Source organism: Eschscholzia californica, unplaced genomic scaffold, assembly GCF_041429995.1.
Source record: "Eschscholzia californica isolate CP2 unplaced genomic scaffold, dmEscCali1.0.p SCAF_2, whole genome shotgun sequence".
NCBI lineage: Eukaryota > Viridiplantae > Streptophyta > Magnoliopsida > Ranunculales > Papaveraceae > Eschscholzia > Eschscholzia californica.
In genome coordinates, this window is record NW_028238309.1 from 4147364 (window position 1) to 4171730 (window position 24367).

Here is a 24367-nt window from a genome sequence, read left to right on the forward strand (position 1 = left end):
AAGATATTATTCCGTACGGTTTCTCTTAACAGAATGTACATTATAAGTAATTTGTATTAAATTTTTCATACTTTAAAGTACATTACGCCAATTTCGGCCGTACTGCAACTATATAACAGAATGTAAAATATATGTAATCTGTTAACATTTATACATACTTTAGCAGCCATATTTAAAAAGAATGTTTAATTATTCATAAAGTACGTATAATTGCGTAATATCTGAAACAGTACATGTAATTTATAGCAAATTACACATATTTGTGTTATATTACAGTGTCAATGTGATTCAAACTAAAATACTATTTATCTCCAACACATGTTGAAGTTTATCAAACATTATGGATAATTTATTCATTGTTTATTGTCGTTTATGATAAATTATAGGTTTTTCTAACTAATGTACATGTTTTTTTTCTTGTAGTAAACCAGCGCTGATGGAATTTCCTACAGAATCATCACATAAACTATAGAAGTATAAATTATGATGAAGAAGATCGTTTCTATAATCCTGTTTGGATAACGGAGTCTTATGTGAAGACTTACAAGGAACATATAAGTCCAACCCCTAACTTTGATGAACCACGTACATTTAATGAAGAGTAAAAAACACTACCATGTTTGATTCGTCGTAGACCTGGAAGACCAAAGACAGTAAGGAAGAGCTCGGGCAACATTCCAACGGAGTTTGTTTTTAAGTTACCTAGTCTACTATGTTATTTTCATTTACAATAAAACACAGATTATTGTTCAATAAAATTTCATTTCAGTTGTACAAAGGTTGTGTTATTTACTATACAGTATACATAATTTATGATAAATCACATACTTTATAACAAAAAACATGATTTCAGATTTACATTTCCTAATATGTTACCATAATTTATGGTACATAATGGACATGTACGCGTAAAAAACAAGTAATTTATGTCAGAAAATAATCTAAGTATTCAATGGTACATAATGGACATGACACACATACATATGATAAATTACGTTGTATACATGACAAATGATGGTTTTCTCGTCATAAATAACACATAATTTACGAACTTGTTTCATAATTTGTATTCGATGTGTGTTTATGTATGAGTAAAAACGAAAGTTAAATGAGAGAAAGTTGATATATATATTTTGAATATTAACCCCCAAATCACGTTAATTGATCTCAGAAAATATACTCTTTCCAAATCTGAAAGTTAAGTGAGAGAAAGTAATATATAGATTTGGTTTCCAAATCTGAAAGGATGAGAGAGAAAATCTGTTTTGGAAAATATCCGTTTTCCAAATCTGTTTTGGAAAATATCCTTGATCCGTTATTTCCTATAAAACTCCTAAATCACGTCCAAATCTTGTCTTTCCAGATTCTTTCTGTCCCCAAATTAAAAATCCGTGAAATATGAAGGTGGGACATTGACGAGACTATGTTTTAGAAAGTGAGGGTTTTTATGTCTATATGGTAAAAGGACTAAAAATCCATTTTTTGGGAAGATTGGATCCTAAACCCTTTTTGAACATTATTTTGGACTATATACCCATGGACTCCGTAAAAAATTGGTATCGAAATCGAGTGAATGATTGAAAGTGAAATTTGAAGTGCTTGTTGACATTTTTTATGAGATTCAAAAAAAATAAGGGGACGATTGTCTCTGATACCAAATTTGTTGACTACATGTATGATTATGGATATTTATCTTTTGAAATGCTCTTACAATTGCTTGATAACTTAATTTCATTTGTGGGTTTTCTCGCTTCTCTTTTGCTTATTCAAACACATTACAAACACCTCTATTTCTACGAGATGATTTAGCCCAACTAGCAAGGCCTAGGGAGTTCCATTGAAACTTACAAAATAATCAATACATATTCAAGATTTATCTCATAGTCAAACTTCTCTACACTTTCTATTTTGAAAACTACGTATAACTAATTGTTCTTTAGATTTTTCAGACACCTTGAGCAATTACAAATTACATTTTTAACACATTTCCTTGCCAATGAAGCTGTCTGTATAATAATTACATGCTTATCTTGCATTCTTCTCTTAGCTCTTATGGGTAGATAGATTAGACATTAATATGCTACTTTTTTTATCAATCAATCAAAAATTTAGTAATTTACTTCCATTTGGCCTCTGCTACAAACTTGAGTCTCAACCTTATTATAATTTATAAACATTATATAAAATCTTTCTTTACATATATCATCATTTTTAGAACATACTATTGTCTACAGAGAGAGATTGAGAAGATCTAGAGAGAGAGAGCAAGAGGTTGTGTTGTGTAAGAGAATAAGAATGAATAATTCTTGTCCATTATCATTTCCTCATGCTACTACCCTTTTCACCTCTTTTTTAGTAATACTTTTGGCAACACTTTTACCTTGTCAAGCAAATGCAAGGGCTTTCTTTGTTTTTGGCGATTCACTTGTTGATAATGGCAATAATAACTACTTAGCCACTAGTGCTCGAGCCGATGCTCCTCCTTATGGAATTGACTATCCTACTCACCGACCCACCGGACGTTTCTCTAATGGCCTTAATATCCCTGATCTTATCAGTTAGGTTATTAATATATTAACATTAATTTCTCGAGTTATGCTATATTTCATCTTACAGTAGTTTTTTTTTTGTTGAGGTCTTACAGTAGTTTCTTGGATTTTAGTTTCGTACATTAATTCTTTTTTATCACGATTTTATGCTATTTAGGTGAAAAATTCGGTGCAAAGCCAACATTGCCATATTTAAGTCCTGAACTCAACGGAGAAAATCTATTAGTTGGTGCAAATTTTGCTTCTGGTGGAGTTGGAATCCTCAATGATACTGGAATTCACTTTGTAAGACAATTTAAGGTCCCATTTAATAATGGGTGATGCTACAATTAGTTAGAAGATTACTTCGAGGATGACGTGACTCACTTTCACTAAAAAAACAAAAATTTTCAGGATTTGACTACTATGTGGAACGTTCTTTTACCTGGATGAATCAGCATGTCATCCTCTAAATAAGAAATTCTAAGTAATTGTAACATTTCTCATAATAGAAATTATATTATCTTTTAATTAGATACTATAAGTTTTAATTGGCTATGATTTTTAAGGGTGACAAAAAGTTAAAGGGAAATGATAAAGTTACAAAAGATTTTGACAAAAAAAGGTTCCCAGCTGATGTGGCGGGTGTGGTTTCAAACTTTGACCAAATCTAGGCCGTTGAGAGATGAAAATCACAACCGCCACATCAGCTGGGAACTTTTTTTTGTCAAAATCTTTTGTGATTCTAGCATCTCTCAAAGTTAAATACTTGGGGACATCTTATTATGCATCTTTTGTTACAAAACCATGATACTAAGCATCAAACTCCCAACATGTTCCCTTCAAATGGTGGGTATTTGCTAGAATTTGGTAATCCATTTATTTTAAAGTTTCTCAACTCTTTTTAAGATTTGTTTGTATATGATGAACAGATAAATATAATTCGAATTGGCCAGCAATTAGAGTACTTCCAACAATACAAACAACGTTTAAGTGCGTTAGTTGGATTAGGCAAAGCTGAACAACTAGTGAAGCAAGCTCTTGTTCTCATGACTCTTGGTTCTAACGACTTCGGCAACAATTACTACTTAGTACCAATCTCGGCAAGATCTACACAATATTCAATCGAGGACTATGTCATCTTTCTCATCTTTGAGTATAAGAAAATTTTAATGGTAAATTTCCTCCCTTTCTTCATATATTTCTTCTTCAATAAAGAATTTAGCTAGTTATAATTGCTTAGAATAGAGATCAATATGACACTTCAAAGTTAGTATTTTTTTTTATTGATCTATGGATATGACTAAGGGCATATCTTAGTCATATCCATTTTGAGTTAAAAAATTGAGTTTTTCAATTTTTGCTCCCTAATCTTCATCTCTTTTTCCTGTACATTCTTTCTCTTTTTCTATCTCTCTCTCGTTGATTCTCTCTATCTCTCTCCTGATGGTTCTCTCTCACTGTTTCTCTAATTTCTTTCTCTCTCGATCTCTTTCTCCCGGTATCTTTATCTCACTATTACTCTCGTTCGATCTCTCATTGTTTCTCTCTATGCCGCTCTTTCACTGTTCTCAACCTAACGTGGATATTTCTGCAAATCTTTGTTCCTCTCTATGTCGATGTCTCATTGATTGATGATAAAGTGTAAGTGATATTGCAGAGACTATATGAGTTGGGAGCTCGACGAGTCATCGTGACGGGAATAGGTTCAATAGGTTGTACACCAGCAGGGATAGCACTGAAGGGAAGGAATGGACAATGTGCCCCAGACCTGCAAAATGCAGCAGCACTATTCAACCCTCGACTAGGTCAGATGTTGAGAGAACTCAACAGTGAAATAGGAGCTGATGTCTTCATTAATGCTAATGCATTTAAAATACAGTCTGATTTCATTAGTAATCCTCAAGCTTATGGTAAGTCATTTTCTTATTACTTCTGTTTCTTTTGCGTACATACGAGGAATAATGTTATGTATACAGACGGATCAGACGTCTGTACAGACAACCCTTTTTTTGAGAATTGCTTGCGGGTTCTTAAAGGGTTGTTGCAGGGGTCAACACATGATATGTCGAGTGTCACATGTAACCGCCCAAGCACTCAAAAGAATGCCACATTAAAGAAACAAGTTGAGAAATGAGAATAGTCACCCTTCAACAAAAAAAAAAAAAATGAGAATAGTCACACCTTAACCAACATTAACTTTTGGGTTTTTTGGGCTTACCCCCTCGTCACTAATTGGTAATTGAGTTTACCCCCCTCAATAATGGGTAATTGAACTTACCCCCTTGGACTTACTATTAGTGACAAAAACACAAAGGCTATGTTTGGCGTACGTGAAATAATTGCCACTAACAAGAACAACTATTCTTCAATATGATTCATATTAGGGATTCTACCTCATTTTATTGTTTGATTTGGTCAGGAATATGATTAGTAAAGATTGATTTTATTTATATAGTATTTACTTTCTAATTTTGTATTCACATACCAAACATATCCTTAGTAGTTTTGACAAAAAATCTAAATTCAAGGGGGTAAGCTCAATTACCAATTACTGAAGGGGGTAAACTCAATTTCCTATTAATTTTGAGGGGGTAAGCTCAAAAAACCCTTAACTTTTAAACTACCTGTGTGTTTTTTTTTACCGTTCATTGCACTGGGTGCGGGTTTTTAGGTTTTTATATTAATTTAGTTTGTGTTTGTTTTGGTTAGGGTTTGTAACATCACAAGTAGCTTGTTGCGGACAAGGACCATACAACGGGCTGGGGCTATGCACGATGGCATCAAGTTTATGCCCTAACCGAGACATATACGCATTTTGGGACCCTTTTCATCCTAGTGAACGAGCAAATAGGATCATCGTCTCAAAGTTAATGACTGGTTCAACCAAGTATATGAACCCAATGAATCTTAGCACCATTTTGGCCATGGATTCAAGGGTATAGCTCTTGTATATCCAAAAAAAAAAATACATATATATATATATATATACATATTTCAAGTGCATCTTAATTACATAATTACAAAAATGAATTTGAATGGGTACTAGGTAGTAATTTGTGGTCTTTGGTATAGGGGCTCGGCTGAATGGTTTAGGGACGTGGTCAAAATATCATAGTTTTAGATTTGAAGTCCCTTTGCCAATTAGAAATAGACAATATTTTAGAGATTTAAATCGAATAAATTAATTTTTATTGGAATAAAAAAACTAAGATTAAGATAATACAAATATCGACGTTTTCTTTTATTTTCATTCCTTAGATTCACAGTCCATAGCACAAAATTTTATTTTTAACCTACAAAACAGGTATCTCCTACAAACATTACATTCCTATTTTTTTTTTGAAACCAAGCAAAACAGATTTACATTCATAAGTGATTAAATCACAATGTTACATGGATGATCATAATTATTTCTCTCATCTGAAAACTTCATGAGAGTTACATACCTTCTAAATGCAAAGTGCCTCATGAAGAGAAAGAAATTGGACTAGACACCGCCTCAATAAAATGACCCTAAAGGTCGAAAAATGAAAGGATCTCAAAGATCACGGATGAAAGGACCCTAAAGGTCAACAAAATAACAGTAAAAAACTAAAAGAACCACTGTCGCTAGCACCGAAAAACCGTCACTGTCCCCGAAAAACCGTCAACGGAAAACCGCCTCCGTCACCGGAGAACCGCCGCCATCACCGGAAAACCGCCATTACCATAGAAAAATTACCTTCCTTTTCGACCTCTCTCTGCCCCATCTCCACCGCCACAGGAACACCACGAAACACACCACCACCTCTAAACACCAGGCAACAACACCACCACAAAACACCACCCACTGCCACCACCACCACCATTAAACCCATCCATATCTCCACATTACCACCACCATCACTGATTCAGAACCCGCCATCACCACCACCGCCACTAACACCACGTTACACACCACCAGGTCTGAAACCAACACCACCACGAATCACACAACCACAACCATATCTAGCCATTAAATCAAATCATTCCACCACCATATTCAACCCCACCACCACAACCACTAATCACCACTGGATTTCCACCAGATCCGCAAAACACCGCCAACCCTAAACCCATCACCACAACCAGATCGTGCCTTCAAATCCACCACCATATCCAAACCACCACCACCGATACCAATCACCACCACCGAAACTCCACCATAACCGATCAACAACACCACCACTTAACCCATCACTACGAAACCCACCACCACCACAACCAGATCTTCCAAGTCAAAGCACACCACCACACGCCACCAAAATATAAGAGAGAGGGGGGGGGGGGGGGACTGAACCCTCGCCAAATCAGGTGAAAACTGTTGGTGAAGATTTCTATCAACGGTGTTTACCAAATTTCAGACAAAGTAATTGAAAAATGCCCAAAATTTCGACCAATATGGTCGAAATATGCAAAATTTGGTGAAAACTGTTGGTGAAGATTTTTATCAAAAAGTAAATATTCTGCCCACCATAGTTACTTTATTTTTTTGTCGCCTGAATTTCGGCCACTGTGGTCGAAATAAGGAACATATTTCGATCTTAATGGTTGAAATATGCCCAGGATTTCGACCAATATTCATATTTTTAGATTGAGAATTGAGAAAGTAGAGAGAGATAAATTGACGAAAAAGTGGCAGAGAAGAGGGAGGCGCTCGTGGAGATGCCTAAGCAATTTAGGGAGGCCCCTACAACATTTTGGGAGGCGCCTATAGAGGCGCCCTAGAAGGAAATGTGACATGTGACTCGGAAGACAAACCTCCATATTGCAAGCTTTGTATGATAAACTTAGTCGCTTATTTCCAATGATAAAGTAGTCTTGAGGAGCAAGAGTACAATATACACTAGACAGATATCGGAGAGAGAGCATTTGCGAAAGAGAGTGAAAAAAGGGGTTTTCACATGGCCACTGTTGTGGGGCATAAAGAATAATCTTCGGGTAATAAATTATTTAGGGAATTCATGTTTTTCTGTTATTCTGGGGGAAATATTATTTTTTTAACCGAAAAAGAACCTGATCACACATTGCCCGTAATCTTCATCTTCTCTATCGCCATCACCACCACAATTTCCCACTACCACCATTTTGACTACCATTGCCTTATCTCCTCTCTCCTTTCTTCTCCTCACTTACTGTTACCCTCTCTCTCAGTCTCCCCCTCTCTCTCACTATCTATCTCTATTGCTCTCTCTATCTATGTCTTTCGATCTCACACTGTTTCTCTCTCAATATTTCATTGTTTCTTGATCGATCTCTCATTGTTTTTTCTCTCTCTCACATACAGACGATGTTCCGACGAAGGAAAGTGTTCCTTTGCCAGAACCAGACCTCAAAGAGGGTTTTTGGCGAAACCCTTCGAGTATTTCGTGGTCACGAAACATTTTGTGACTGTGACCATTTCGTGGCTGTAAACCATTTTCGTGGTTGCAAAACGTTTCGTGGCTGCACAATGTTTCGTGGACACAAAATGTTTCATGGCCACAAACTCTGTGATATCCACAGAGAGATCTATACATACTTCAAGAGAGAGAGAGAGGACGAGATAGAGGTTGCGAGAGAGATAAAGACTGCGAGAGAAAAAAAGAAAAACTAATCTACAGATAGACATGTCTACAACGAGAGAGATGAGAGTGATTTATAATGAAAGAGAGAGATATCTAGAGTGAGAATGACAATGGGATAGTCAGTGAGAGTGAAAGATATGGTGAGTGAGAGAGAGTGAGAGAGGGTGAACGAGAGAGAAGATGAAGATTAGGGGGTAATGTTTGATAATGTCAATTTTTGGATTAAAAGAAGAATATGCCTCTAAATCAATTTTTATTGACTAATTCTTTATTCTGCGGAGAAGGCCTTTTCTTTATTCCGCAAAGCCGCGGCCTTTTCACATACGTGGAGTGGTAAAATATTTTCTTCGGTAAGTGGAAAATTATTCTACTATGTGAAATCAGTTTTCTACCATTGATCTAACCAAACAGTAAAAAACCGTGTATTTTTATAAGAGTTAATTCCTATATGGCCCCCTACTTTGTGACCAGCTTCCTTTATGGCCCCCTTTTTTTCGTAAATTCAAACATGGCCCCCTATTTTCATTGAAATGTCCTAACTACCCTTACTTTAAATCTTTTTGCAAAATAAAATAAAAAAAAACAAACATAATTCCACCTCACTTCCCTCTCCACCACTTATCTCTCTCCACCTCACCTCTCTTTCCAAATCATCTTTCTCTCTCTCCAAATCATCTTTCTCTCTCTCCAACTCACTTTTTTCTCTCTCCACCTCACCTCTCTCTCTCTCTCCACCTCACTCTATCTTCTCCGATGAAGGTCGTCGGCCGGAAAATTTTCCGGCCGGCGACCTTCAACCTAAAAAAAAAAAAAAATTTTTTTTTTTTTTTTTTTACACTCATCTCCCTCTCTCTCTCTAAAAACTCCGGCTAAGGGGGTTCCCACCTCCAACCTCTTTCTCACTCTACTCTCTCTCTCTCTACCCCTGCGCGCTCATACTTAATTAGTGTTGTCTCCTTTCTTCATCATCAACCATAATCGACGCCGTCCTCTCTCTCTCTCTCTCTGTGGAAGGTGGCGCACGATAAGGTTGGGGGAAAACCCAAATCCCAAAGAGTGTGAAGAACTCTGAATTGGGAGTACCACCAGTTGAGTTTTTGGGGAAGAAGAAGATGGGTCAAGCACTGAGTTGTAGAGCGAGTCTTGAACATGTTCTGTTCAGAGCGATCCAAGTGGGTGATTCTGAAACGGTTAAGCTTCTTTTAGACAAAGATCCAACTCTATTAGATCAAACCACTGTTTATGACAGGCTTTCTGCACTTCATATTGCAGCTGCTAATGGTCGAATCGAGGTGGGTTTATGAGTTTATCTTCATCTTTTACTTTCTTTTGATCATTTTTTAGTTAAATTTCTGGGTTTTGATCAATGGGTTTCTCTGATTTTGCTTCTAATTGTGTTTTTCTCCTGTGGGTATGGGTAGATTCTTTCCATGATATTGAGTCAAACTATTAATCCAGATATTGTGAATCGTCATAAACAGGTACAAAATTCCATCTGATTTTTCATTTTAAACATCATAGAGAAAGAGGGATTCCAAATCTTAGATCAATAATTTGATTTTTGTTCTTGTTATTGGTTTAGAGTCCACTTATGTTAGCAGCAATGCATGGGAAGATCTCTTGTGTCGAAAAATTGCTTGAAGCTGGAGCAAATGTACACATAAGAACTTCATCCATCCATTTCTTACTAGATTCTGGAGTAATAGCTATATTGATTTGGGTTTCCTTTTTTGTAATTTCTTAGGTTTTGATGTTTGATTCTGTTAATGGGAGAACTTGCTTGCACTATGCTGCTTATTATGGACATTCAGATTGCTTACAAGCTATTCTTTCTGCTGCCCAATCTTCCCTTGTTTCAAATTCGTGGTGGGTATTGAATTTCTTGATCAAATTGTTTCATGAATTTCGCATCTGGGTTATTGAGGATTTAAAATTTTATACTGATCATGGTTAATTTATTATGTGTTTGATAAAATTACAGGAGGTTCACACGATTTGTGAACGTTAGAGACGATAATGGAGCAACCCCTTTGCACTTGGCAGCCCGGCAAAGACAGTCGGATTGTGTTCATATTTTGTTAAACAACGGTGCTCTTGTTTGTGCTTCCACGGGACCCGTACTCCGGCGAAGGGAACCCCCTTCGCCGGAGTTTTTAGAGAGAGAGGGAGATGAGAGTTAAAAAAAAAAATTTTTTTTTTTTTTTAGGTTGAAGGTCGCCGGCCGGAAAATTTTCCGGCCGACGACCTTCATCGGAGAAGATAGAGTGAGGTGGAGAGAGAGAGAGGTGAGGTGGAGAGAGAAAAAGGTGAGTTGGAGAGAGAGAAAGATGATTTGGAAAGAGAGGTGAGGTGGAGAGAGATAAGTGGTGGAGAGGGAAGTGAGGTGGAATTATGTTTGTTTTTTTGATTTTATTTTGCAAAAAGATTTAAAGTAAGGGTAGTTAGGACATTTCAATGAAAATAGGGGGCCATGTTTGAATTTACGAAAAAAAGTGGGCCATAAAGGAAGCTGGTCACAAAGTAGGGGGCCATATAGGAATTAACTCTTTTTATAATTTCGATTTTCCTTCTTCATTTTCACACGTAATATTTCCCGCGCGACTTTGTAATCGTCAAAGAAATATGACCAAAGTCTTCGTCTTCTTCCCCCTTCTCTGTTTTTTTCCCCTAACCCTAGATCACGAAAGTTGTAATGGCGATTTATGTCCTCTCTAGTGATCCCTCGTTAGGGTTCTTAATCGTTTTCTTTCTTCAGGATTTCCCGACTCTAGAACCACTAAAACCTTCTGTATGATGAAAACACTTCTACATTTATTCGCATTGGGCATGGATTCAACCTCAACGGTAACGGGTAATCATCCATGGTAAGTTAATTTTTCCAGTTATTTTCGTCGTGAAGCTTCAATTTTTCCAGATATTTGATGAACGTGTATGAACTCATATAGGAATTGTTTGATTGCTTCTTTTTTGCGCCGGCCCCATTTGATTTGCACAACTTTCAGCGAAAAATGGTTGTTGGACTCAATGATGGAACCAGATTTAGGTTTTTAAGTCAGATCTGAAATCTGACTCAATGTCTGAATTGATTCAAATCAGATTAATGTAGTATTTTTTTTTTCTTTTGACTCGTAAAGTCCGCCTTGTATGAATGTTGGTTGATTTCCGATCCAATTGAGTCTCACGATTCAGATCATGAGCGAATACTATGTAACTACGGGAGGTAATTTCAGTCGTAGAGTCATTGTAACTGATCGATCCCATAATCGTGGTGAACAAGGTATGTAGCCTTCATAATTTCAGTGTTGGTCGTGATTATTTGACCGAACCATGTAAATAGTACATGTTGTTTATTTCAATTTGTCGCTCCGATTATCACAATTGGAAGGTGTGACAAACTGTTGTGATATTTAGCAGTTACTAACCACTAATTCGACCGCGTAGTCATCTGCACATTACACTTGCTTATAGATGGAGTCGGCAGTAGATGGTCAGACAAGTATATTATTTCATATAATTGTTAATGCTTGATTTACGTGCTTTATTCAACTTGGAAGAAGAAAAGAAAGAAAAAGTGACTCGGTTTATTTTAATAGTTTATTTCCCTTGAGGATCATGTGATCTGTCAAGGCAGTTCCACACTCCCATAATGCACAAAAGGGAGATTATGCACATAAATGCAGAACTTGTTTGACGGTAACTGCTCATTATCGTAACATGTAAGATAGAATTGTATGTGCCCTACAGGCACAGTTTACAACTAATAATGATATAATTAAGCTAACAATTAGCAGTCCTAAAGAGGCTTCAGTTCATCAATTCTATATTCGAGAGCTTCATGTTTGGGACATCACTCTTAGAAGGAACTTAAACGATTGGGAAATCCCAATCTACATTCACCTGATGGATTTCCTTCAAGGGTGTCGGCTATTAGAGGATGTCGATGATCGGAGGATTTGGTGCAGAAACGGAAAGGATCCCCTATCGGGCAATCAGTGCTAAGCAAGAATCAAGGACCAGGCTCCATATACCTATTCATTCAAGTTCATCTCGCTGTGGTCGCCTAGAGTGCCCCCTAGAGTTAACTTCGTGGTTTGGGCTGCTGTGCTTGGTAAGCTTCCATCAATCGAGCAGCTTCAAAAGAGAGGTATGCCTTGGCCAAATAGATGCATCCGTTGCAAAGAGGAGAGTGAAATAGTGGATCATTTGCTCCTTCACTGTCCGAAAGCTACTCCCCTTTGGACCTTCTTTGTTTCTTTCTGTGGTAGTAACTGGTGTAGTCCAAAGTCTATAGTTCAGACCATGGAGCAATTGAACAGATTGTTTGCTAAACGAATCAGGAGGGACCTTTGGACACTTATTCCTCTCGCTATAGTTTGGGCTATTTGGATGGACAGAAATGATCATACTTTTAAAGATTCTCATGGCGGTTCTAGTTTGGAGGTAGAGGATATCCTTGTTATCCTCTTCCATTGGAGCAGGCAATTCGCGTGGGCTAGGGATAAGTCTTGTTTCGACTTCATCTCTAAGTGGGAGGACGTTTTGATGTAATTTTTCTTTGCGTGTTGTTTTTGTGTTCTTTGTTTTTTGTCCTCCCATTGTTTCCCCCTTTGTTTTCCCTAATATTAATTCAAATTATTTTAAGAAAAGAAACCAGAGAGCTGATACTGCTTCTAATGTACACTCACTAGGAACAGAACAGAACACTAACTGTTCTCAAAGCCAAAATACTGGCAGATAAAGTATTCTCTATGAAGTCATCTATGGGTAAGAAGCAACCGAGACGAGTGAGAATAATGCTAGGTTTTCTATGATAGTGAAACTTCGTAAATATTGAAGCTTGAATTGGTTGACTCCACCTTGCATTTCCTTCTCGTCCAGTTTCTCTAATCTATCTGACCAAAAAAATGTACAATTAGTTTGGGACCTATATTACCGGTCTCAAGCATATAGAATGGGCATCCTATGTTTTCAAATTTGTGAAGAATATCTTTGATACTTATTGGATGTCACACCTAAACTTGATGTAGTAGAGAGAATTTGAGAACTTCTTGAATTTTAGTTATGTCTGGTTCTGAATGGCCAACATTTACTAAGTGACATACTGTTTTGATACCATACTTTTGCTTGTTTGAAGTTTGAACCATTGTCAGAGGCCCAAGTTCAACTGATGTAATTCTTTGTCTGTTCATAAACTCTATTGCATTTTCACTTTCAATGAAAGTTGAGTCTCATTAGAAGCCACCTCCATTTTTGGCATCTTCTTCTAATTGATTACAGGTACGATCCCAAGAGGGACATCCTGGTAGCTGCTAAAGTTCTAACTGGCTAAGAACTAGAAATATGATGAGAAAGCACGAAAGGAAAATGAGTCTTCTTAAAAGGTGCCTCTATTGTTGACATCTTCTTTTGCTTGGTGGTAGATACCAAACTAAGAGCAAATTTGTTCTTGGCACCACATAATATAGCATCAAGAACTCTTACATCTCGGTCCTCGACAAATCCACCAAAGTTAAACTTGATGCATGACATAATCACTCTAGAAATGTCACTAAAACCCCATAAAAAGGTCCAAGTTTGTGTTAGATTGGAGAATAAATCCATATTCTATATTAAACTAAACCAACAAGGATATTCACGGTGTCACCTGTAAAATTTTGAAGATGAAGTTATGACGAGCGTAACAATGCTTTTATGACCAAAGTCTTTCTAAAAGGTTGAAAAAGTTACATTGTAGACGTCTGTGTTTAAACGTTAGAGACAAACCAGGAAAATCTTTGAGATCGATATCTTGAATTATTACTTTGAATCACAATCTTTTAGATTTATCAATGTGCAGACACCGTAAAGATTTTGTTGAAGCAAAAGATAGAAAAAGAATCAAAGCGATAGATGGTCTCATACAAACGTGGTGCGGCTTACGGGCTTAGTGCCAAGTTGATGGTGTCCATATCTTTTCAGGTAACTTTACCAATATCCCCGCTAAATCTAATTTGCATGTTTGACCAGTCGGAGGCTATTTTGAAATAAAGGTGCTCTTTGAGGTACTATTTAAGGAAATTGAGGTGTGAGCTTAGGACTCATAGTCTTCAACTGAGTCTTCTCATCATTGGTAAGTTAGAGATCTCTCTCCTAGCCTCTTATATTATATAGGGATAGTTGAAGCTTGGTTTCTTTCTTTTCCCTAAAAGGGTATGCTAGTTTCCGGTATAGTAAGTATATTAGAGTTCTACTTTCTATTTGCTACCATCCACTACTTGCTAACCACTTACAGTACCCATCTCTCTCTCTCTCTCTCTCTCTCTCTATATATATATATATATATATATATATATATATATATATATATATATATATATGTGTGTGTGTGTCCATTTATATGTCCATTTATATGTCCTGGAAGTTTTTTCTCAGTTACAAGTTCTTTCGTTACTCATTCATGCATGTCTCTGTTTTAGATATTAAGTAGTTATAAAATCATGTGAAGCATCTTGATCTTCAAGATTGTTCCTAGTTACTACATTCTTTTGTTACTCATTCATGCATGCTTCTGTTTTAGACATTAGGTAAATACAAAATCATGTGAAGCATTTTCATCATTTAGAAGTGAATGTTGAGTTATGTTGGCTCTTATACCAGACCTACCTGTAGTATATGTCCGAATTGATCTGCCTTAAATTTTACATATTCTTACTTTCTTCATGTATAATTATAGGATTCCCAACCTGCAATGGCTCAAGCTAACATCATGAACGCCAAAGACAATGTGTTTGTACCTCGACTTATCTGTCTTGTTGTTGATGATGAAGTTATTAACCGTATGGTTCATCGCCGCTTCCTAACTGCCCACGGAATTGTCAGCCTAGAGGCGAAAACAGGCCTGGAAGCAGTGAAGATATGTGAATCTGGACAGATTTTCGACCTCATCCTCATGGATTACGACATGCCCATAATGAATGGGCCTGAGGTATACTTTTCTATTTCTAGAAACCCATGATGGACAATGTTCCTACTCTTACGTTATTTTTATAAGACTATTTGTCGAAATCTAATCTATTCAATGTCGGACTATCCAGGCGACTAAGGCTTTGCATGACATGGGCGTGAAGAGTGTGATAGCTGCAGTAACGGCAAGGTCTGACGAAGAAAGTAGGGAGACATTCTTCGAAGCTGGAGCCAACTACTTCTTCGAGAAACCTCTCTCTAAACCTATGTTTGCTCCTCTCTTCCGTCAGCTCCTAACTGATGCATGAGTTCGAAACTTCAAATACATCTCAAAGAGTGGCTAGTTGGGGATCCTGTAGACAATATAATGTCGACTTCTTATATTATGATATAAATAAAATAAAGTGGATCTTTTCGTATGTTTGGTGTATGATTTTGAATTCTCGTTCTTTTTTTCGGGGTCAGGAAGTATCTTTATTCTTCGAATTGCCTAATCTAACTTGGCTTGTGGCCGTCTGAAACTCTTGGGTGCTGGATTCATATTCTTCAATTCAAATTTAAAATGTAGGGTTTCCTAATTGACATTGGGTTCCAATTTAGCACAAAACAAAGGGGAAATCAATTATTTGATTGTGTGAAACCATTCACACAATCTACTTGAATTCTCAGAGAAATTCCTAGGTTTTTGATTTCTTAAATTGGTCAGGTTCTTCACCAACTTAATAATGTCTAGATTTACATGAAAAAACCACTGATTTACATTATCAAATAATTAACTGATTAACTAAGTTTTGGTTGAATTTGTTACAGGTGATTGACGACATTTGCTGAACGTATATGAAGTCATAGCGGAGTTGTTTGATTTCTTGGTCATGCGTTTGCCTCCATTAGGTTTGCACAAATTAAAACAATAAATGTTGGTTTAATGGTCCGTTCGAATTGATATTATGATCAGTTTTTTTCCGATGGAATCGTGTCGTTTATACTCGCCTCGGTATCAACGATGGAAATGATTGATGAACTAAGAATGTGTTTGATCTAGATCAGTATATACTTATCATGCAAGTTTTTTTGTAGATAACAAATGGGTTTTACTCATATGTCAGTAAATGTGTATATTTACTTCTTTGTCCTATCTTTGGTATAAATTTTTTTTACGGTAACAAGGTTTACTTGTCTGTGGTTTGCCTACTCATCTTTCGGTGGTTCACATTTATGAGCGATACTGCGAGAGTAGGATGCATTAACAACCTATTGGTGTTTGAAATTCTGTTTGATTGCCATTTCAAGTACCGTGATTTGTGAGTCCATCTTTGTAATTTATGTGTCACATCTCATGTTTCCTCTGCTGTTTGTGGTTTGTGTTTGTAATGGGATCTGGTTATCTGTATACTTTTCACGTCACAGGATAACTTTTTTTGAAGTTAAGATTGATACTTCTAGATCCAGTTTACATCTTTGCTCTTCTTAAGCGAAACATATTAGTTATTAGAGATTGAAGTCCAAGATATTCAAGATTCTACAACCCTTCTTTTGGGATGAACTGTATCTAGAGATTGACATCCAAGATCTGTTATACCCCAAGTTCCGTAGATTAGTAGAATCTTGCTTTTTTTTTTTTTGTTGTTGTTGAAGAAATCTTGTGTTTATATATTGTTCCCAATTATTTAGGAGCGCCAGATGCCAAATATTTGGAGATTAACATATTTCTAGTTTCCGCATAAGGACATAAGACATCTCACAACTCTATAAACACGAGTGAATGTAGTTTATTATGAGCGGCAATTTCAGTCATCTAGTCATTATTACTAAGCGATCCCATAATTGTGGTGAATAATGTGGATAGCCTTCATAATTTTTCTCTTTGGATGTAGGCCACGATTATCCGACTGAACCACATAAATTGTTCATGTTAATTAGTTCAGTTTATCTCTTTATCACTTTTTTTTTGAAAATTGATTGAATATATTAAATAAAAACTATGCACAGAGAATGTGGTTACAAAAGATGGGACTTGTTACATAATCCAAGCCTCCCAATTTACTACCATATCTATGTAAGATATGTCCCTATACTCCTTAATAGCCATGGACCATGCATAAATAGTCCCTTTAATATATTCCATATCTACTCTGCTGTTGCTATTCATTTCTTTAAAAAATTTGTTATTTCTATCTTTCCATAAGTTCCATATAATTGCAGCCGGGATGATGCTCCAAATGCTCTCCCTATTCTTCCTGACTTTGATGCCCTCCCATTGCTCCAGTTCGTCAGCAATGTTGTTAGGGAAGCACAAACTAAGTTTCAGGGAAGAGATAAAATATGGCCATAAGCTTGAAGCAACTGGGCAGTGCAGAAATGAGTGATTGATGGATTTCCTCTGCTTGTTTGCATAAAATGCACCGATTCACAAGAATCGTTCCTCTCCTTTTAAGATAGTCCACTGTGGGTAGCTGCTGAAGAGCTGCCTGCCACACTGTAAAACTGATTCTAGGGGGAATTGGCACTTTCAGATCATCTTCACGGTACCTGGTCTTAATTGATCTTGCTTCTGATTTGATCTTCTATGGAAGTTCCTTACATTGATCGCCTCATCCTCCTTTACTTTCCAAACTCTGCTATCAGATTGGGGCGGTGGCTTCTTTGTATCTAGAAGAGATAGAAGTTCTGATACGCTCTGGTTATCACTTTCGGTCTCCTGACTCTTATTATAACATTGTAATATTAGCTTTCTTTGCACACTTAGTCTGCCAGGTGCGATCCACCTTTTATAGGATCACAACCCTGATGTAAGTTATTTTTCTCTTTGAATTTAATCAAATTATTGAAACTATTGTGGAGCTTAACAGTCACTAACCACTGATTTGCTCATCTCATCATCTCTGTTCATTTCTCTTTCTTATTAATGGTGGTCCGCAGTAGAAGGTCAGACATGTACTTTCTTTCATATAGCTGTTATTGAGGGTCATAATTACATAGTTTTTCCCACTGCTCATTTGCGCATATTGATGAGTCTAAACAAACTATCGCAGAATTGTGGGAGGCTCCGCAATGATTTAATATCTATTAACATGTATTCCGTGGATCTAGATATATTAAATCGGCAATCCTTCTATGGCCCAAGTGTTGATGCTTGATTACATGCCTTATTCAACTTGGAAATCAATTTTAGAGCAAGGTGACCTGAGGATGTCAGACAGACTTACCAGTGGGCCAGTCAATTTTAGGAAGCTTTAGTGGTGACTCGCTGCAGATGTCCTGGTAAGCTCATCTACCGAAGAACACTATTTTTTAGAGACTATCACTCCGGGTACGAGAGTAGAGAGTCATGGTTAGGATTCTGGCTTGTAAAACGTATTTATAGAATACTAGCTCGCCCATCCTAATTGAGAATCCACTTGATTTAAAACTCTCTTAGGTGATGAACTTTTAACATATATATATATATATATATATATATATATATATATATATATATATATATATATATATATATATATGTATATACATAAGAAGACTATCCTCAACCAATCTCCTTAAAGTAGTTTCTCTCATCAAATTTCAATTGTTCTTTGGATAAAATCTGACTTTTAATTTTCTGATACCATATTCTTGCTGTACGCCAAATTGCTATTGTGGTCATGGGCCTGGTCTGCTCTAGTTTTGTATTTTTTTCCAACTTAACTATTAAAAACAGTTGCTTGGATGAAGCAGCAGAGGCAGCACTACTTCCATCTGTTGGTGGATGCATTGGCGAAATAACATTTCCAGGTAATGTCTCATTTATCTATATTTTATTGAGATTAGGTCATGTTCTTCATTTCTTAATCTCAAGTGGTGTCATTGAAGAGAAACAGTGAGTTTCCTTTCTTGATCGGCACTTACAAGGGATACTAATGGGCGAGCTTTATTTGGCTTTCAAAGACACATTAGTCCAGACCAGCCAAACATAATAATCAGATCCCTATTTTCTGTTTACAGCTGTTTACGGTTTACCCCTTCGATAAATAGGTGCAGTTTTGTTCACAATCAGAACCAAAACTTCCGTATAGAAAAGTAAATACAACAAATGAAAATACCTTCAGCAAACCATGTTTGAGACTTTGAGTAGCTTATTTTCTTATATGTGTGGTTTATAGAGGCAGTGCTAATGAAATGGATTGACCCACACTAATTAATATAATCCGAGACCGAGAAGAGGTTAACCTAGTGGTGCCAGATACTCTACCACCCCTTGCATACCACTAATTGACTTAAACCTTTCTTTGTACTCCAGCGATCCAATACTCAACATTTAGCGTAGCAAAACCTTCAGCCTTTAACTTTTTTTTTTTTTTTTTTTTTGAAAATTAGATTGAATTAAAAGGGAAACTATACAGGAGGGACGAAAAAGAAATCGGGTTGCTTGAGTTATGCTACACTACATAACCCAGGCCTCCCAATTCCTAACAACATCCAAAAAAGAGGACCATTTGAATTTTGAGGAACCACTAATCCAGTAGTGAATTGTTCCTTTTACATCTTCTACATCTACCGATGAGAAGGAGTTCGATTCCTTAAAAATTTTATCGTTCCTGTCCTTCCATAGATTCCACACTATTGCAACCGGCACCAGGTCCCATATTTCCTTCTTGGATCTCGGTTTCGTGATGCCATCCCATTGCTCAAACATGTTTATAATGGTGTTGGGTCTACACCATTGAATTGAGTGATCCCATAAAGTACTCCCATAAATTCGAAGCTATCCTGCATCTGAGAAAGAGATGGTCTGCTGATTCCAGTTACTAGTTAACTAGTTAGTAGTACACTGTAACAGTTTCCAGTTACTAGTTAAGGTATTACGTGTAGATGGACAGATGGGTATATCAGAGAGTAAGTGTATCTATTTTGTATGCATCTTAGAAAATATATATTGACTAGAAGGCGACCTATAATAACCAACTGGAGAGGTTAACCTCTAGCATACTACATACTAACATGGCACTATGGTAGCGTACCCCGTACCTGTACCGTGCCACGTATTGGAGCAATCTGCACTCCAGGTAACATTGGTTTAACCTTGGCTAGACTACTAATTGGTCTGGTGTTCCTCTGCATTAGGTGTTCCTCGCATGGTCTAGTTACGTTTTTCTGTTGTTTAAACAGAAAACAAGTACAATTAATTTGGACACCTATATTACTGATCTCAAGCAGATAGTAGGTATCCTATGTTTTCAAATTTGTGAAGAATATCTTTGATTCCTATTTGATTTTTATCCTAAAATGGAATATTGATGAAGTGAGACAGATTTTGAGAATTTCTCTATTTGCGATTGGACTGGTTTTAATTAGCCTGGATTTACTCAGTATACATAATATCTTGTGATCTTTCTTTTGCTTGTTTGCCATTGTCACGTATCCAAGTTCTCCAGATGTTATTCGTTGACTGTTTATAAACTCTGTTGCGTCTTCACTTTCAGTACAAGTTGAGTGCTATTAGAAGATGCCTCCATGATCCATTGTGGACATTTTCTTCTATTTGATCACAGGTACCAGCCCCAGTTCCGGTATGCTAAATTTCTAACTGGCTAAGAACTAGAAACTTGACGATACAGCAGAAAAAGAAAGCTGAGTGTACTTTGAAGGTGCTTCTATTGTTGACATCTTCTTTTGCTTGGTAGTAGATACCAAACCAAGAGCAAATTTGCTCTTGGCACCATGCAGTATAGCACAGAAGATGCAACGAACAACTAAATCTCCAACTGGTTAAGAACCAGAAAGATTCTAATAAAGCAAGAAAATAATGTGAAAGCAGAAAAAACTGTCATGGTCGTATTCTGGTATTGTTAAACCATAAAAAATGTTGCTGTTTTCTACCACCCGGCCGGCCCTAAAGGTGGTCAACAAGGTCTTGCAATCCCTATTCATTAGGACTTCTCAAGCAGAAAAATTCCTGAAACGAGATAAACTTAGACTCTACGCAAGATCAGTTAGACAGCTGGTTCTTTGTTACTTATACAAGGACTAAATAATCTTATTACAATTATCCTTTAATTAAACAGCTCAAGTAAAGAGAAACCTAGCATATGAGGTTACTCGACTTTTTCATAGTAAATTTTGAGGTTAATGAGTAGTTGACACACTCATGTGGCTTAGATGCCCTAGAATTGCAATTGGGTATGGAGCCTTGATTATGACGTACTTTCTATTTTGACTTGAGAGACAAAGTAAATCACTTCATGGTTAGTGTTCATCCTCCTCTTCTAGGTTTCTAGTTCAAAGCTTGTGCAACAAAAGCTACAAAAGCCTCTTATGTCTTATCTATGGCTCTAGGCCAACCCTTATACATCGGGCCTCCTTGACAAATACACCAAAGCTAAACTTTATGCATCACAACCACTCTAGAAATCTCACTAGAACCCCATAACGAGGTCCACGTTTGTGTCAAATTGGAGAATAAATCCACAAACTAACTAACACGGATATTCATGATGTCACTCGCAAAATTTTGAAGATGAAGTTATGACGAGAATAACAGTGTCGTTATGACAAGTGTCTTACTAGAAAAGTTAAAAGGTGACATTCTAGATGTGTGTATTTAATGGTTAGTCTTAGAGACAAATCGGATGGGGAATATCTTTGAGATTGAGATCTTGAATTATTGCTCTAAATCACAATCTTTTAGATTTTTCACTGTGCAGACTGTGTAAAGATCTTGTTAAGCAAAAGATAGAAAAATAATCAAACCGATGGACAGTCTCATACAAACCAAGGTGCGGCCTAGTGCCAAGTTGATGGTGTAAGTATCTGTTAAGGTAACTTTCTTGATATCTTCGCAGAATCTCATTTGCATGCTCTACCAGTTTGAGGCTATTTTTATTAAAGGTTCTCCTTGAGGTAGTATTTGAGGCCATTGAGGTATGAGCTTAGGACTCAGTCTTCAACTGAGTTGTGTCCTCTCTTGCTTCTAAGTTAGAAATTCTCTGGTCTCTTAGCCTCTTATGGTTTATAGAGATATTTGAAGCTTGGTTTCTTTGTTTTCCCTAAAAGGGCATGCTAGTATTTGGTGTACTAAGTACATTAGAGTTCTGCTTTCTATTTGCTACCATAAACAACTTTCTAACCACTCGGTATACATCTCTCTCTCTCTCTCTCCAAGGGTTTTCTTATTTATAAGTTTTTGATTACTCATTTATGCATGTTTCTGATGTAAACATTAAGTAATCATGTGAATCATCTTCCTCATTTAGAAGTTCTTTTTGAATTGTGTTGCCTCTATATATATATATAGGTCTGAGGGTCTGCCCCTTACTTTTTTAATTGTATATATATATATGTAGGAATTCCGACCTGAAATGGCTCAAGCGAACCTCATGAACGCTCAAAACAATGTCTCTCTCTCTGGACTTATCTGCCTTGTGGTGGATGATGAAGTTATTAACCGGATGTTTCACCACCGTTTCTTAGCTGCCCATGGGATTCTCAGCCTGGAAGCAAAATCGGGTCGTGAAGCAGTGGAGATGTGTGAATCTGGACAGTGTTTTGACCTCATCCTCATTGATTATGATATGCCCACCATGAATGGGCCTGAGGTATACTTTCTACTTCTACAAACCCATGATGGAAAATGTTCCTACTTAACGTTATATTTAGAAGATTATTTGTCGAAATCTAAACTATTTAATGTGGGACTATCCAGGCAACTAAGGCTTTGCGTGACATGGGCGTGAAGAGTGTGATAGCTGCAGTAACAGCACGGTCTGACGAAGAAAGTAGGGAGACATTCTTCAAAGCTGGAGCCAACTACTTTTTCGAGAAACCTCTCTCTAAACCTATGTTTGCTCCTCTCCTTCGTCAACTCTCAACTGATGCATGAGTTGGAGTATCTCAAAGAATGGCTAGTTAGGGATGCTGTAGTCATTATAATGTGAACTTCTTATATATGATTTAAATTAAAAAAAAATTGATCTTTTAATACTTTTGGTGTATGATTTAGAATTTTCTTTCTTTTTTCGTGTTGGGAAGTGTCTTTATTCTTCGAATGGGTCTAATCTAACTTGGCTTGTACCCGTCCGCTTCAAAACTCTTGGGTGTTTCATTCAAATTCTTTGGTTCAAAATTTTAAATTTTGGGTTTCTTAATTGAACTTGTTCTAGTTATAGCACAAAAGAAGATGGAAATTGATTATTTCATTGTGTGAAACCATTTACACGATCTACTTGAGTTTTACAGAGAAATATCTAGGTTTTGAATTTCTTGTACCATAAACACCACTTAAATGTCTAAATCTACGCGAAAAGACACTGATTTACGTTTTCAAATAATCATCTTATTATCTAAGTTTTGGTGGAATTTGTTACAGGTGATCGACGATATATGCTGAGCGTATATGAACTCATAGCAGTTGTTTGATTTCTTGGTAATGTGTTTCCCCTGTTAGGTTTGCACAAATTAAAACAACAAGTCTTTAGTTCCAGTGTGCTTTAGAATTGATTTGATAATTACTTTTTGTGATGGAATCTTGTCTTCTATAATCAGTATCAGCGACGAATAATTGATAAATGTCTTTGATGATAGAACCAAACTTAAGTATTTTGTTCTTAAGCCAGATATAAAATCTGACTTGAGGTCCGAATTGATTCAATTCAGATTAGTTAAAGTATGTTTTCTTTTTTTCTGACTCGTGGCGTTTGACTTGTCTGAATGGCTGATTTGGATTGGTTTGAGGTTCTGACTATCTGAGTCAGATGATTCAGATACAGACAAGTCTTAGTCAGACAATGAGAAAAAAGCTAACACCATCTTAGTCGCAAAACTGAGCTTAAATTTGTAAGACCAGATCTGTTTGAACTTTGATCTTGATTAGTATACACTTGTCAATTGTCATACAAGTTTTCTATATATAACAACAGGATTTTATTCATATATCAGTAGGTGTGTTTTTTTACTTGTTTCTGCTGCACTCATCTTTCGGTGGTTCACGTGTATGAGCTATACTGCGAGAATATGATGCATTAACAGGCTATTGTTGATTGCAATCCTGTTTGATTCTCATATCCAGTATCATAGGTCTATCTTTGTAATTTATGTTTTGCTTCTCATGTTTCCGCTACTGTTTTTGGTTTATCTTTGTAATCTGATCTGTTTATTTTTATACTATTCATGTCACTAGAATAAATTTTTAAATTTCAGATTGATACTCCAGAATCCATTTTACATCTTTTGCTCTTCGGAAACGAACTGTATTAGAGATTAATATCTAAGATATCCAAGATTCTACAACACCTCTTTTGGGATAAACTGTAATAGAGATTGACATCCAAGATATCC

At 36.5% G+C, this 24367-nt stretch overlaps 4 protein-coding genes across 14 annotated transcripts; all 4 read left to right on the forward strand.

Annotated features, from left to right (window-relative positions):
* Positions 1-2224: 2224 nt before the first annotated feature.
* On the forward strand, positions 2225-5529 carry LOC147555406 (GDSL esterase/lipase LTL1-like). The gene is made up of 5 exons (XM_086662931.1): positions 2225-2557; positions 2707-2834; positions 3461-3703; positions 4189-4441; positions 5241-5529. Exons 1-5 carry the CDS (start codon positions 2296-2298, stop codon positions 5471-5473), a joined length of 1119 nt encoding a protein of 372 aa, XP_086519057.1. The 5' UTR covers positions 2225-2295; the 3' UTR covers positions 5474-5529.
* Positions 5530-9004: 3475 nt separating this feature from the next.
* On the forward strand, positions 9005-12115 carry LOC147555407 (putative E3 ubiquitin-protein ligase XBAT31). Its single transcript, XM_086657765.1, has 6 exons — positions 9005-9408; positions 9538-9597; positions 9699-9770; positions 9861-9982; positions 10098-10233; positions 11861-12115. Exons 1-6 carry the CDS (start codon positions 9229-9231, stop codon positions 12113-12115), a joined length of 825 nt encoding a protein of 274 aa, XP_086513891.1. The 5' UTR covers positions 9005-9228.
* On the forward strand, positions 10699-15477 carry LOC147555408 (two-component response regulator 24-like). Of its 9 annotated transcripts, XM_086663468.1 has the most exons (6): positions 10703-10980; positions 11062-11393; positions 13394-13497; positions 13953-14074; positions 14829-15080; positions 15190-15477. In XM_086663468.1, the coding sequence occupies exons 4-6, from the start codon at positions 14006-14008 to the stop codon at positions 15364-15366; spliced, it is 498 nt and encodes a 165-aa protein (XP_086519594.1). In that variant the 5' UTR covers positions 10703-10980; positions 11062-11393; positions 13394-13497; positions 13953-14005; the 3' UTR covers positions 15367-15477. The 9 variants fall into 9 exon arrangements, with proteins under 9 accessions (XP_086519595.1, XP_086519591.1, XP_086519594.1 ...); XM_086663469.1 differs by lacking the exon at positions 11062-11393 and having other exon boundaries at positions 10699-10980; XM_086663465.1 differs by having other exon boundaries at positions 10699-10980; positions 11251-14074.
* A 3074-nt stretch (positions 15478-18551) lies between these two features.
* Positions 18552-23014, forward strand: LOC147555409 (two-component response regulator 24-like). 3 transcript variants are annotated; one of them, XM_086663473.1, is made up of 4 exons: positions 18552-18829; positions 20587-21852; positions 22378-22629; positions 22737-23014. In XM_086663473.1, exons 3-4 carry the CDS (start codon positions 22393-22395, stop codon positions 22911-22913), a joined length of 414 nt encoding a protein of 137 aa, XP_086519599.1. In that variant the 5' UTR covers positions 18552-18829; positions 20587-21852; positions 22378-22392; the 3' UTR covers positions 22914-23014. The 3 variants fall into 3 exon arrangements, with proteins under 3 accessions (XP_086519599.1, XP_086519602.1, XP_086519601.1); XM_086663476.1 differs by lacking the exon at positions 20587-21852; XM_086663475.1 differs by lacking the exon at positions 18552-18829 and having other exon boundaries at positions 18873-21852.
* Positions 23015-24367: the final 1353 nt, after the last annotated feature.

Bases quoted from the DNA above. Each gene is read 5' to 3' on its own strand.
- LOC147555406 (XM_086662931.1), top strand. From the start codon at position 2,296: ATGAATAATTCTTGTCCATTATCATTTCCTCATGCTACTACCCTTTTC. The intron at 2,835-3,460 runs GTAAGACAATTT...TATGATGAACAG, and splicing joins ATGATACTGGAATTCACTTT to ATAAATATAATTCGAATTGG. The intron at 3,704-4,188 runs GTAAATTTCCTC...GTGATATTGCAG, and splicing joins AGTATAAGAAAATTTTAATG to AGACTATATGAGTTGGGAGC.
- LOC147555407 (XM_086657765.1), top strand. From the start codon at position 9,229: ATGGGTCAAGCACTGAGTTGTAGAGCGAGTCTTGAACATGTTCTGTTC. The intron at 9,598-9,698 runs GTACAAAATTCC...TTATTGGTTTAG, and splicing joins TTGTGAATCGTCATAAACAG to AGTCCACTTATGTTAGCAGC. The intron at 9,983-10,097 runs GTGGGTATTGAA...ATAAAATTACAG, and splicing joins TCCCTTGTTTCAAATTCGTG to GAGGTTCACACGATTTGTGA.
- LOC147555408 (XM_086663465.1), top strand. From the start codon at position 14,006: ATGGTCTCATACAAACGTGGTGCGGCTTACGGGCTTAGTGCCAAGTTG. The intron at 14,075-14,828 runs GTAACTTTACCA...GTATAATTATAG, and splicing joins TGGTGTCCATATCTTTTCAG to GATTCCCAACCTGCAATGGC. The intron at 15,081-15,189 runs GTATACTTTTCT...CGGACTATCCAG, and splicing joins CCATAATGAATGGGCCTGAG to GCGACTAAGGCTTTGCATGA.
- LOC147555409 (XM_086663473.1), top strand. From the start codon at position 22,393: ATGGCTCAAGCGAACCTCATGAACGCTCAAAACAATGTCTCTCTCTCT. The intron at 22,630-22,736 runs GTATACTTTCTA...GGGACTATCCAG, and splicing joins CCACCATGAATGGGCCTGAG to GCAACTAAGGCTTTGCGTGA.